This window comes from Anolis carolinensis, unplaced genomic scaffold (genome assembly GCF_035594765.1).
Source record: "Anolis carolinensis isolate JA03-04 unplaced genomic scaffold, rAnoCar3.1.pri scaffold_10, whole genome shotgun sequence".
NCBI lineage: Eukaryota > Metazoa > Chordata > Lepidosauria > Squamata > Dactyloidae > Anolis > Anolis carolinensis.
This window is the reverse complement of record NW_026943821.1, coordinates 12,997,965-13,011,417: the sequence shown is the minus strand read 5'-3', so window position 1 is coordinate 13,011,417 and position 13,453 is coordinate 12,997,965. Positions and strand designations below refer to the sequence as shown.

The window sequence follows — 13,453 nt, the reverse complement described above, 5'->3', positions numbered from 1 at the left end:
TTCATTGCTGATAAAGGATGCGACGCTGGCTAGATCTGATTGGTACTCTGTGTCTATTATACATTGTTTTATGAGTGCTTTGGCTTGGCCATATCCCATGCTGAGTAGCAGCCCTGGAGAGAATCCCAGGGATGACATTTTGGTTACTACTGCCTGCTTCCATGTGGACTGGAAGTCATCCCACAAAGTTGTTGGGGCAAGTCCATGGGGTTGACTCTCTAGTCACAGGATGGCACTGGAGATACATCTTGGAACTTGTAGGGCCGATTTTAAACTTTTTGATTGCACAAGGTCGAGTGGGGCGAAGTTGGAGAAGGGTCCTAGCTGGGCATCATAAAGGACATGTGCTACTGATTTGGTCTCCTAACCATCTTTATATCCTTCAATAGAGATCCTGCTTCATATTGTTGTAGCCTTAATCATTGGCAGGAGAAGACTGGAAACATTTTCTGTGTGGCCTGATAGCTAACTGAACATACCTTCACCTGATCTGTCTTGGAGACATTGCATATTTAACTAAATAGCCAATGTGGTGAATAGTATTTAAACTATATTTATTTGTTCATGGTGGAAAAAATAAGAAATATTTATAAGACAACATACTAAAATGTCTTTCTCCTGATCTGTACAAATGCAACTGACAGCTGTTCCCAAATGCATTTGGCACATGGCTATGTTGTACCCACTTGCCATATGGGTTTTCAAGATGTGCTGCCTCTCCAAAGCAAATAAATGCTTGTGCAAGCTTCTACACTAATATTGCTGAATATGCACAGATTCAAAGCTCAACCTTCAAGAGGTAAGCACTTAATAATTTTGAGTTTGGACAAAAAAAAATCTGTTTTAGTGCCTCATTTTTTTTAATCAAGTCCTTCCTATCCTATATATGAAGGAATTTGCACATTTTGATTAATTTTTACCAGAAATGGCCTGAAATGAAGAACAAAAGGTCTATCTCAATATGCACTGACAGTTAGGTTCTGGTTGGACACCCTCTTGAGTTGCTCCTTGCTTTCCATCACAGAGTCCAACCAAACTGATTTTGTCTGTGTCTAAGAGTGGGAAGCTCTGCCATAATGCCCAAGCTATCTTTAGCTGGAACCTGTCTACTGTTCATTGTTCTTGTTAATGGAGATCTCAGACGCCATTCTTCTTAGAATGCCCAGGTTTTTCTAGAACTTTGAGAAACATTGGTTCAACAGAAGGCCAACCTCTACTCTTCAAACAGGAACTGTTGAACAAGAAAATCTCTCATCAAGGCTACAAGAGGGATTGATGGCGAAGTGAAATGTTAAAACTAAACAGTGAAACAGCTGCTAAGAAGAAACAACGCTAGATCATTGCAGGCAATTTGAGTTTCATGCCATTAGGGCTAACACTTTTCTGTGAAAATATTGGGCTTTGTACTAAAATGCAAAGTTATTTCTTAATTTCAGATCTCTAGATCCTCCATCACAGAGTCACACTAGAGAACACAGAGATTCCTGGAGGGAACTTTTTTAATCCGATCTGTGAATAACCAAACCTATAAGAGCCAAAACCACAAATGTGGAGAGACAACAGTCGTTTTTTAAAATGGTTTCAAGAATATTGTAGAAAGTTGTTATTTCATGCAATGCTTCTTTCTGATATTTTTGCAGGCCTTTTGACCAAAAGAATTCAACCCAATGTGGAGAGAGGCTTTCTGGATTTCCTCTCACCATGCAGTCTCTACTTAGGCTCTTACTCTTATTTGTCGTCCTAAGAATAGGTAGGAACTGGTCAATCATTGTAAATTGAGACTGGAATTCAGACACTGTATGGTTTGGTATTCCCTTGCTCCCTCTGCAGCACCTCAGGCCTCCCGTCCTTTACTGTGAAGACTCTGAAGCTGCATCACATGGCCATTATGTGCTTCAAAGTCAGTAGGAACATCTGGCGAGATCCAATAGCTAGATGCTAAATTATTGCAGCCGTGCTGGGATCCACTGAAGTCATCCAGGGGTCTTGCTTCTGTGCTCATTTTGCACATAGCCAGATGCTTCTCGAAGCCTGCCTGCTCACTCTGAGCGCCTTCCACACAGCCATATAACTCAGAATATCAAGGCAGAAAATGTCAAGAGTCAGGCGCCAGTTAACAAACAAAACAGAGTTTATTCAGAAGATAAGCCAAAAATTAACATAAACATAGAGGGTATCCTTGAAACACTTCACTTATCAGTGTTTCAAGAGTAGTTCAGACAAAAACTATAACTCAAAAACAAGCCAAGCTATTTATCCACTCTGGCATTCAATAAAAACTAAAAGACGCTTCAGTTCAGCTTTAGAGAACAAATTGAGTTGACTGCTAGAAAATATGCAAAATAAACAAAGACTTGAAACCTTCCAGAAGCTGCAAAGTACAGCTGAAAGTGCAAAAGCCACTTTTGGCTCCAAACCGTTTCTGAAACAGCCAGCCGGCTCTGCGGATTTAAAGGGACAGTTCCCAAAAGAAAAACACCAAACTGGTCTGAAAACAAAACAAACTAGAAGTGCAGTAAACTGCTTCTACGGTGCAGATAAAGCCGAGAGCTTCAAAGGGATGATGAATAGCCGTCGTCAGGAGAATCCAAGGTCAGGTCAGGAGGCAGCAGCAAATTCCGGAGGGCAAACCAGTAGTCAGAAGCCGGGAGTAGTCGTCAGTCAGAGGGCGAAGACAGAAGCCAGGTCAAATTCCAATCCAGAGTCCGAAGAGGGAGCAGTCATCCAAACCAGGTCCACGAAAAGGCACAAAGAGCCAAGCAACGATGGTATCAACAGCTAGAAATATTAATCAGAGTGCAGTCCAGGGAAACCCACACATTCCATCCCTCCGCTGCAGAGCAGTCCCAGATAACTTACATCCGAATCACAGTCCAAGTCCAGTCTTCACGAAAGCACAGAGATCCCAATGGCGCCTCAGCAACACCTTGCCACACGCAAAGTGAAGTGGCCAAACATTCCCATTTTATTCCCCTTCCTCTTGGGTGACCAAACACTCACACCCAAACACCAGGTGTCCCAAATCTACTCAGAGTCCGAACTCCACACAGCTAGGGCTCGTGGATCAGGAGTGCCTAACAGTTCGTCGGAGTCCCAATCATCCTGCCCACACTTAGCCCCATGAACACTTAAAGAACCATCCTCCCTTCTCCAAGCATCCCAAGTGGGATCTGCTCCTGCAGAAACCCCAGGTTCAGCAGTATCCATAGGCCCCAAATCCCCAGACATCTCTGGTGGCTGTGCCCATTCAGTGCCCACTTCCCCAGCCAGCACCTGTTCCTCAGGATCCATTTCTTCCCCAAACTCCCCATCTGAATCTTCCTCAGAAGATCCCCCATAAGTCGCTTCCTGCGCAACTCCTCCAGTGAACCCTCATCACGAGGGTTTTTTCTTCCTCTTCGAATCCCATCACCATCAACCATAATCCCCGAAGGCGCAGTCACAACAGAAAATCTCACAATATCTGCTTTGAACTGGATTATCTGCGTCCACACTGCCATATTTTCCAGTTCAAAGCAGAAAATGTGGGATTTTATTCAGCTGTGTGGAAGGGGCCTGAAGCAAATCATGGCTATGTGAACCAGCTTTGGTGTTTAACAGTAAGTTAGCATAGGTTAGCATGTGAATATTTGCATGTTGCTGAGGCAATGTAGAAATGAGGCCTCCAAGTGGCTAAGAAGTTGCATTTGTAGGAAACTACTATCATTCTTTTTTCTCTTCCATTTTTCCCCATTCAAGATAACACCAGTTATGTTCCTCTCGAGTGTGAAGTTTGCTATGCCAGTGCGAACATGTGCACTGGCCCTAAGCAAAGGTGCCCTGTTAAGAAAGATACCTGTGCCATTTCTTTATCCGAAAGTACTCTGGGTAAGTAGTAGAGACTTTATATCCGGGTGGTTTATCTCTGGAGGTGAACAGATTGGTCAGTTTGACTTCCAACTGCTAGTGATTTATGTAGAAATGTGTAAATTTTACTTCTTAAGCAAAACCAAATTACATCAATTTCTCAACCATTTGCACTGGCTAAATGCAAATGCACTTACCTTCCCTGTTACTATTGATGTTATAGAACTTACTAAGCCAAACTAAATCATATAAAATTGTGGAAGACTAATTCAGCCCATAGAAATGGGCTAAATACACAAGGATTCATACTCAATGGGTCCCTCTTGATCCTATGCTGGGTTCCAGAGGTAACATGATGTCAGAGGACAGGATTATCATCCTCTCTTTTCCCAAGCAGGCTGTTTTTATTTTATACATATCTTTTCCTTTTTTGTTTCTAACGTGGCATTAAATTTAAAAAAATCAAGAAACTGCAATAGTTTAAAAAATCAGTGTGGTGGAAGCTCCTTCTTTGGAGGCTTTTAAACAGAGACTGGATAGCAATCTGTTGGGTGTGCTTTGATTATGCTTTTCCTGCACGACAGATGATTGGACTGAATGGCCCACATGGTCTCTTCCAACTCTATGATTCCATCATTCTATGAGTGTTGTAAAAATATAATTGTAGGACCATGGAATGGCGAGTCAGTGCAATTGTGGGCCCATCCAGACAGCCCCTTTAATGCAGGACTTCCCACAACAAAAAGGGGGCTGTCCTGATGACGTCTTCGGAAACCAGGAAAACCCTGGTTTGTGGCGAATTAATTTGTTAGTGGGCTTATTCTGCGCCTTCCAGGAAGGTGCGGGATAAACCCACTACTTCCGCTGTCTGGACTAAATTAGCCCGGAAAACCGCAAACACCTACCCCTCCCCAAAAGCCCCCCTTTAAAAAGGAAAATAACTTACTGTGCCTCCATTATGGTGGTCCTGCAGCTCTCCTGGAACGTAGCAATGATGTGGCAAGAGAGCCGGGGGGGGGGGGGTTGAGAGGGAAAATTGCTCCCCCCACCCTCCGCTCTCCTGGCGCATCATTGCTATGTGCCAGGAGAGCTGCAGGAACACTGTGATGGAGGCCCGGTAATGTTTTTTTTTTACTTTTAAAAATATATATATATTTTATTTTAGGACATACATACACATGCACAATATTTACAATTCCCACCACCACCACGAGGATTATTATTATTTTTTACATATTTATCCTGTTTGAGATAATCCTTCTAGATATACATACTGTATAACATTTGTATCCTATTTCTTATGGCCTGATCATAATTGTTCATAATATAATTCTTGACCCGGTTCCATTTTTCTTCAACTTCTTGCATTCTATTTTCATTACCTTTTGAATCATTTAACTTTACATCTATGTAAAGTTTTTTTTTTACTTTATAAAGGGGTTTGGGGGGGGGGGTTGTTCTGTCACACGCTGGGCCTATAACTATTGTCTTTTGTATAGGACGTATACTTTATGCCCAGCGGGAAGCCAGGGCGCCTAAAGAGAGGTTCTTGAGGATTTCCCTGAAAAGGATGGCCTTTTGAGTCTTTAATGAAATAACAAAGTCTTTATTGATGAACAAATAATAAATCTTCAAGGAGTCAAATAACAGTTCAAGGTTTCCTTAATAAACTGTTGGCTTTTCAATCTTGTCCTCACGGGATGGGCAATTGGCTTGGGATAAATATATTTTTTCTGTAAGAAGAAAATCCCCTTATAACCTCTCCCAGGCTGTCTATCATATGGGCCTAGCTGATGTTGGACCTACTACCGATTCCAAATGCGTCTGGGCATTGAGTAGACCTACCAACCAGGCTTGCAGATGTTTCACCTGGGGTTCCGTGAATCTGTGATGCTGTTCTCTCTCTGAGGTTTCTTTGGAAACTTTAGAGCTGTTTCCCTCAGGAGCTGTGAGGCTGAGAGGCTGTAAGCTCTCAGCCAGAGCTTTTGGGACCTTTTCCCTTGGAATTTCTGTTTCTGTTTTCTCGGATGTTCTATATCCCCGGATGTTCTTGAGATATGAAGCTTTTCTACGGAACAAGCTGGTCTACGTCTTATAGCTTAGCTTCCTTAAGTGAGACTGACTTAAAAATGGCTCCTTCCCTCCCAGAGCCCTGAACAAGGGGCAGAACCAAACTTAATGATGATTGACAGGTGGCCTGTCCTATGACTGCAAACATTAGCAGCAAGAAAATTAAGTTGGAGCTTCTGGTAAAGCCGTACCAGCACAGGGGGCTTTTGGGGAGGGGGATACAGCGTTTGGGTCTTCTCCCAGAAAGTTCAGGGAGAACATCTGGACACCCACCCCAGAAAGCACTGGTGTGTGTGTGTGTGTGTGTGTGTGGACAGGCATCCAGGAACATTCATGTTTTTTAAACACGAATGTTCACGGGATCAATGCCTGTCTGGAAGTGCCCTGTGCTATTGAAGACAGGTGCATAACCTGAAGGTGCATAACCCGATATGGATCCATTATTTATGACAATGCAACTGGAGTGGAATAGCAGACTATAACATCAGGCGTTTTGCTACTCAGTGCACAATTTTCCCCCTTTTCCTCTGTAGATGGAACTACAGTTGTTACCATAGAGAAAGGCTGTGAAAGCTCGAACATCTGTAGGTTTCCTACCATTGAAATTTATCTGGGGCGTGATCAATACTACAGGGCAAATGTAGTCTGTTGTACTGGGGACAAATGCCGAGATGCCACTCCTAAATGTAGGTATATGTTATTGGTTTTCTTTTACTTCCATTCTTTAACCAACTATTTCTTCACCTCTACCAATTTCCTTCAGATTGTTAAATATCTAAAGATTTGTTATCAAGAACATGATGCAGATTTCTTCACTGCTGCTCCATAAATAGGAGCAAGACTAATGCTTTTAAGATATAGGTGGATAAAGTTTGACTGAACATTAGAAAGAATGTCTTGGTGCAAAGATACTAATTATCTAGACAGGTGGTAGAGTGTCTATATCTTCTGGGATCTAACTTCCTTTGAAAGGGAGTTGGGGATATATGGGTTGCATGTGTGTGTCCACTTACACAGACATGCTCCCACTTCCACAAATAGCTATAGCTCCCACTACTCAGGAGACACCAATGTCCCTACCTCCAATGACATTACAGAGTATAGAGAGTGCCATAAACATGTTCAAGAGCCTTGTCAATGACCTCCACAACCATACTGCCACTTCCCAAGTGCAGGCTTTCATATGGGGACAATATCATCCAAATTTTCTGTTTTTTCTCCACCACAGACATCCCAGTGTTCCTTACTCTCTCCATTGATGTGGAATTTGCATGACCCCGCCCGCTGCCTCTCCTTTAACCCTTTCCTATTATTTTCTATGGCACACAGCAAACAGAGGAATTGATCAGCAACTGAACATACTAGAGAGGTTTGGGGAGAATTCACCATGATTTACAGGAGTTGTAGGTACTGGGATGTATAGTTCACTTGAAATCAATGAACACTCTGAACTCCACCAACGATGGACCTGGACCAAGCTTGGCACACAGAACCTCCATAACCAACAAACATACTGGAGGTCTTTGGGGAAAATTCACCTTGGTTTTGGGAGTTGTAGTTCACCTACATCCAGAGAGCACTGTGAACCCGAACACCGATGGATCTGGATCAAACTTGGCACACATACCTGATATGCTAAAATGTGATTACTGGAGGAGTTTGGGGGGAACTGACCTTTCTTTCTGGGAGTTGTAGTTCACCCACAACCAGAGAAACCGTGACCTCCACCGATGATGGATCTGGACCATACTTGGCACACAGAACCCCCATGACTAACTCAATCTACTGGAGGGGTTTGAGGTGATTGGCTCACCATAGTGAGTGTTGTAGTTTACCCTACAGCCAGAGAGCACACTGAACCCCACCAATGATGCATATATCTAGAGCAGACTTCTCCAACATAAAAAAACTTTAAGTACTGATGGAGTTTCTTGTGGTAACCTGGCACGATGTGAGTTGTAGTTCATCCACAACCTTATGCATTTTGTACAATTTAAAAACTGACTTTTTCAAATAACCTGGGCAACACCAAGCTAGTATATATATATCCTTAAGCATACATCTTTGGTCAGCTTCCAGTTGACCACAGAATCATGATGGAAGATTTACAAGTGACTAGAGAAAACATTTCTCTAGGAATTTATAGGTCTTCAAGCACAGTTTTAGAATCATGTTGGAAGACCTACAGATGCTTAGAGAGAACATTTCTGTAAGCATTTGTAGGTCCTCCAGCATGATTCTACGCCAACTTCTTGAATGACTAGAGAATGTTAAAAAAGAGTGTTAAATTCACATTTTTACCACTTTTGCATGGACTCTGCACCCCTAATCTCAACAAATGTGGAGGGACTACTAAACATTTCAAAGGCAACTTCATATTGACTATATTACAGTACTCCAGATGGGATGGGACTATGGCACAGACTGGAAAACTCTAGGAATTGCACAGTTAGTGCACCAACGATAACTATGAATGCACTCTTGCCCATTCCAGAAGACCACAGTCAGGACTCAATTTAATGCTGATTTCTTTTGCTTTTCAGTACCAGAGATGCCGACACAACATAATGGAAAACACTGTCTTTCATGTTATTCTTGGGAAACAAAATGTCACAAAGAGATGGTGGATTGCCTGGGAATGGATACATACTGCTTTCAAATGGAATCTCGTATACATACCAGTAGGTCCCAGATCAAATGTAGCAAAAAGTGTGTAGGGTCAAAGTTGCCAAAAGCAAAAGGCAAGGGGGATTGTAGACCTTGTGTAATCAGAATATACAGGCCCACTTCAGTTAACAAAACCTCTGACAAAGATGCTCCTTTTATGAAGTCTTTTTATGAGAACCAAATCCAGCCCATGTTTTCTTGGTATTGGTTTAATTGGATTTTTTTCGGCAACAGTGGCATTGGAGGACGGTGAAGGAAGAAAGATTTTGGGAGAGAGACCTTCAGTGCCAGGTTACAATAGCATGTCTGCAAGATAAAATTCCAATAAAGCTTGACCTGGGAAGGAATGGGATTCTTCTCTAGGTTGCGATAGTGACACTTTTGTGTTCTGATGGTTAAATGTATACAAACTTTGTTTTATGCACAAAACTACTGAAAGTATTGTGCATGGAATTACCTTCAGGCTTTTATGAAACATAAATGAATGTCTTATTTAGACATCTCATTATGTACATACATGAAAAATCAAATATCCAAAATCCCAGGCATTTTGGTCAAGGGACACTCAACCTGCATTATATTACTAAGATATATGTTAGAAATATATTTCTGGAACTAGAGCTTGTACTTGTGTAAAAGGGATAATGTTGAATTCAAAATAATATCATGCTGGAGGATATGCAGATTCCTAGAGAACCAAATCTACAAACAATCAAATTCACCAATACCAGATGTAGTGAGGGCTCACAATTAAGATGACCTCAGAAAGGCACTGGGGATACTTATGGAGGAAGGAACTATGGCTATGACTGTGTAGTGCATCTACACTGTTCAATTAATGTAGTTTAATACCACTTTAACTGCCAGGATGCAATGCTATGAAATCCTGGGATTTGAAGTTTAATAAGGCACTAGCACTCTTTGATTGTGAAGGATAAAGACCTTGTTAAACTACAGTTCCTATGATTCCATAGTATTGAGCCATGTCAATTAAAGTGATGTTAAATTGTATTAATACTACAGTGTCTATGCACCCTTAGGACTTCATTGCATGTATGTTCCATCCCTTTCCACACCCTTCTAAAACAGTTCATAGATGAAGTACCATGGAGCCCATCATATGACTCAGACAGACTTCTGGCTGTCATCTGTCAGTGAAGTGGAAATCGTCTTCTGGGCTCCTGATGCGCCTGGAAACAGGAGAAAGCGTTTAAAAACACGTGGGATGGGATCTGTCAGATTTGCCCATGTTGAATTATTTCAATGACATAGAGGAATGGGCATTCTTAAGACCGGTGCCCTTCAGACTCCTTTAGAGTAATGGGATTGAAAGGGGGAAGATCAAGTAGTCCAGAAGTGGTGTCAGTCTTACAAACGGGCTTGGATCTCCTCTAAGCAGATGGTTGAGGCAGAGGAGGCAATCCTGTGTGATTAGGGTAAATAAATTCATCTTCGTTAAAGACGGAATCCCACACAAGAAGACAATTTCCCCTACTTTTTCCACCTCTCTCTGATGTTCTTATTCTGCCAGTATCAAAGGCTGCATACCCTGTATATCAGGTTTTTTTTGTGTGTGTGAGAACATTCAGGAGAGAACTTTGTGTTCATTTGCTTCAGATGAGCTTCCCAAAGGTGACTCACTCACTGCTGTGTGAACAGAACACTGGACTACATAGAACTGTGTTCTGATCCAACATGCTTCTTTTTTAATTCCCAACAGTCATTTTTATGAAACTACAGCTAAATCAAACTAGAGGTTGGACTGCACTGAGCAAATTATCTGGGTATAATGTTGGAGTTTTAAAATATACTAACCTATTTTGAAGATAAGACATTGGGTTACTTTAAATGTTGTAAGTGCTGAGTCACAGTTTCAGAGGCGTGCATTTTTTCGTTTTTCCTCATAAGTCGTATCAAATTTGTTAAATTCATACTTATGAGTTGATATCTATTATGTGGGTGTGGCACGCACCAAAAATTTAAGAATCTAAACTTACCCCATATTTTTTGTTATAGTTCTGTAAATCTCTGAAGGCTTCCAAAGTCAGTTTCATATTCAGTGCAAGGAAGCCAAACTGAAAGCAAAGCCAAAAAGGCTGCCTTAGTGCCTTGCCTTTCCTCTGTAAAGGAATAGCCTCTCACCATTAGAAGAGGCTGGAAAAGAAGGGAGAAAGCAGAGTTTGCTGGGAAAAGCACAGAACTCAGTTTAACTATTTGCATTTCTGGCAAACTCCAGAGTATCGTCTGACTGTACTGTAGCAAGACAAAGTTAGTTTAGTCACTGAAAGCATCATGAAAACAGCCAGCTGTCTGTTCCTGGTGTGTTCGTGTTGTTGGGCTCGCATTGGGAGGCTCTAGGTCTTGCTAAACTCTATTCCTTAGCAGCACATGTATTAGAAGGGGAGTTCCAATAAGACTTCTTGGGAGGAACAGTAACTGTCATGATTCCTCTAACCACACATCTTCTCTTCTAGATGCAAATGGATCCCACTTGGACAGAACTATTAAGGGCTGCACAACTAAGTCTGTCTGTAGTTTACTAGCTGCGGGTCAGTCTCCGATTTGGGGCAGTTACGCAACTCTTAAAAATGCAGAATGTAAGCCAAGACATTCTAAGGGATTTCATTCAACCAGCTGCTCCCTGGCAAGCATCTTTTGGCTCCTGTTGTTGAAGATCTTTCTCTCTCTGTAAATCACCGGATCCACTCCAAAATTCAGCTGTACCTCCTTTTCACTTCCATGCCAATCTCTCTAATGCAAGTTGACCTGTAGGATTTTCTGCTTTCTTCAGTGAAAATAAACACAAGTGTATCAAAAATAGGAATAGAAAATCCTGTTGTTTTTTAAAAAATAAAAGACACACACACTGATTTAGATAGCAGCTGGAAGACGCTACACACCAATTTTGATCCCATGTATGTGAGCTCTATCGCACTACCTAATTACGTATGAGAGGTTATTTAAATTTACAATAATTCCAAAGGATTCAGTGAACAATTTGATAACAGAAATAGTTGATAACAACATTAGGGTCAACTGAGATGCCAAAGCAGAAGAGACTCTATTTATTTATTTATTTATTTATTTATTTACAGCATTTTACCCCGTCTTTTTCACCCGAGGGGACTCAAGGCAGCTTACAATTGGCAAAATTCAATGCCCACAAATTCAATAAAAATCCACAACACAATTAAATCAATTAGCAATACATAATAAAAACATTGTACAAAGATTTAAAACATATAAATACTCAAGTCCATTTGTCCAGCACCTTGCACGTAAACCCTTAGTTCAGACCATGTCAAATCATAGTACTTACTCATTAAATGCTTGCGTACATAGCATGTTTTTAGGTTCTTCCTGAAGCCCAAGAGAGTCAGGGCCTGTTGAATATTGCTGGGGAGGGTGTTCCACAGCCAAGGAGCCACCACTGAGAAGGCCCTGTCCCTTGTTCCCACCAGCTGCGCCTGCAAGGCAGGTGGGACCGAGAGCAGGGCCTCCCCAGAGGATCTTAGGGTTCTTGATGGCTCATAGGAGGAGATACGTTCAGACAGGTACGTTGGGCCAGAACCATTTAGGGCTTTATAGGTCAAAACCAGCACTTTGAAGTGGGCTCGGTAGCATATTGGCAGCCAGTGGAGCTGGCGTAACAGAGGAGTAGTATGCTCCCTGTATGCTGCCCCAGTTATCAATCTGGCTGCTGCCCGTTGTACTAATTGGAGCTTCTGGGCCATCTTCAAAGGCAACCCCATGTAGAGCGTGTTGCAGTAATCCAAGTGGGATGTAACCAGAGGCCAAGTCAGACCTCCCAAGGAACAGGCGCAGCTGGTGCACAAGCCTTAGTTGTGCGAATGCTCCCCTGGCCACTGCCGAGACCTGGGGTTCCAGGCTCAGCGATGGGTCCATGAGAACACCCAGACTGTGAACCTGTGTCTTCAGGGGGAGTGCAACCCCATCCAACACAGGCTGCAACCCTATATCCTGTTCGGCTACAACTGACCAGGGGGACCTCTGTCTTGTCTGGATTCAGTTTCAATTTGTTCGCCCTCATCCAGTCCGAAACAGTGGCCAAACACCGGTTCAGGACCTGAACAGCCTCCTTAGTGACAGGTGGGAAGGAGTGACAGAGCTGGACATCATCTGTGTACAGATGACACCATACCCTGAAACTCCGGATGATCTTTCCCAACGGCTTCATGTAGATGTTCAACAACATGGGGGACAGTACCGAACGCTGCGGGACCCCACAAGACAATGGTTGTGGGGCCGAGCAGGTGTCCCCCAAAGACACCATCTGGGTACGACCTTCCAGAAAGGACTGGAGCCACTGTAAAACAGTACCTCTGAGCCCCATTCCAGTGATGCGTCCCAAAAGGATACCGTGATTGACAGTATCGAAAGCCACTGAGAGGTCCAGCAGAACCAGCAGGGACACATTCCAGCTCCCAGCGTAGATCATTAACTAAGGCGACCAAGGCTATTTTGGTACCATGTCCAGCTCCCAGCGTAGATCATTAACCAAGGCGACCAAGGCTATTTCGGTACCACGTCCCGGCCTAAAGCCAGACTGCGCCGGATCTAGAAAATCAGTGGCTACCAAGAATGTCTGGAGTCCTGTGATTTACCACAACATATTTTCTTGACAGAAGGTGACTTTTCCATTAGATCTCAGTTCTTGGGCAGGATAATTGCCTCTTCATGTTACCAGCATAATGAATTCTGATGGGAAGCATATTTGTAGTTAGGATGATTCGCTTAAAACTGGTGTTGTGTGGCTTTTGTATGACATTCCAGGCATCTGTTCAGCTTCTGTATTTTCACTTATTTTGCGGTTTCTGAGCTTATTGATTTATTTATTCTGCATAAGCGA

General features: G+C 42.5%; 1 protein-coding gene across 2 annotated transcripts; it reads left to right on the top strand.

Annotated features, from left to right (window-relative positions):
* Positions 1-1,180: 1,180 nt before the first annotated feature.
* Positions 1,181-11,403, top strand: LOC134293846 (phospholipase A2 inhibitor and Ly6/PLAUR domain-containing protein-like). Of its 2 annotated transcripts, XM_062962741.1 has the most exons (6): positions 1,181-1,346; positions 1,641-1,750; positions 3,739-3,867; positions 6,450-6,602; positions 8,460-8,597; positions 11,058-11,403. In XM_062962741.1, exons 2-6 carry the CDS (start codon positions 1,702-1,704, stop codon positions 11,273-11,275), a joined length of 687 nt encoding a protein of 228 aa, XP_062818811.1. In that variant the 5' UTR covers positions 1,181-1,346; positions 1,641-1,701; the 3' UTR covers positions 11,276-11,403. The 2 variants fall into 2 exon arrangements, with proteins under 2 accessions (XP_062818811.1, XP_062818812.1); XM_062962742.1 differs by lacking the exon at positions 1,641-1,750 and having other exon boundaries at positions 1,187-1,346.
* Positions 11,404-13,453: the final 2,050 nt, after the last annotated feature.

Excerpts from the sequence above, each read along its gene's own strand:
- LOC134293846 (XM_062962741.1), top strand. The coding sequence starts at position 1,702 with ATGCAGTCTCTACTTAGGCTCTTACTCTTATTTGTCGTCCTAAGAATA. Across the intron at positions 3,868-6,449 it reads TTTATCCGAAAGTACTCTGG|ATGGAACTACAGTTGTTACC; the intron begins GTAAGTAGTAGA and ends TTTCCTCTGTAG. Across the intron at positions 8,598-11,057 it reads GGAATCTCGTATACATACCA|ATGCAAATGGATCCCACTTG; the intron begins GTAGGTCCCAGA and ends CTTCTCTTCTAG.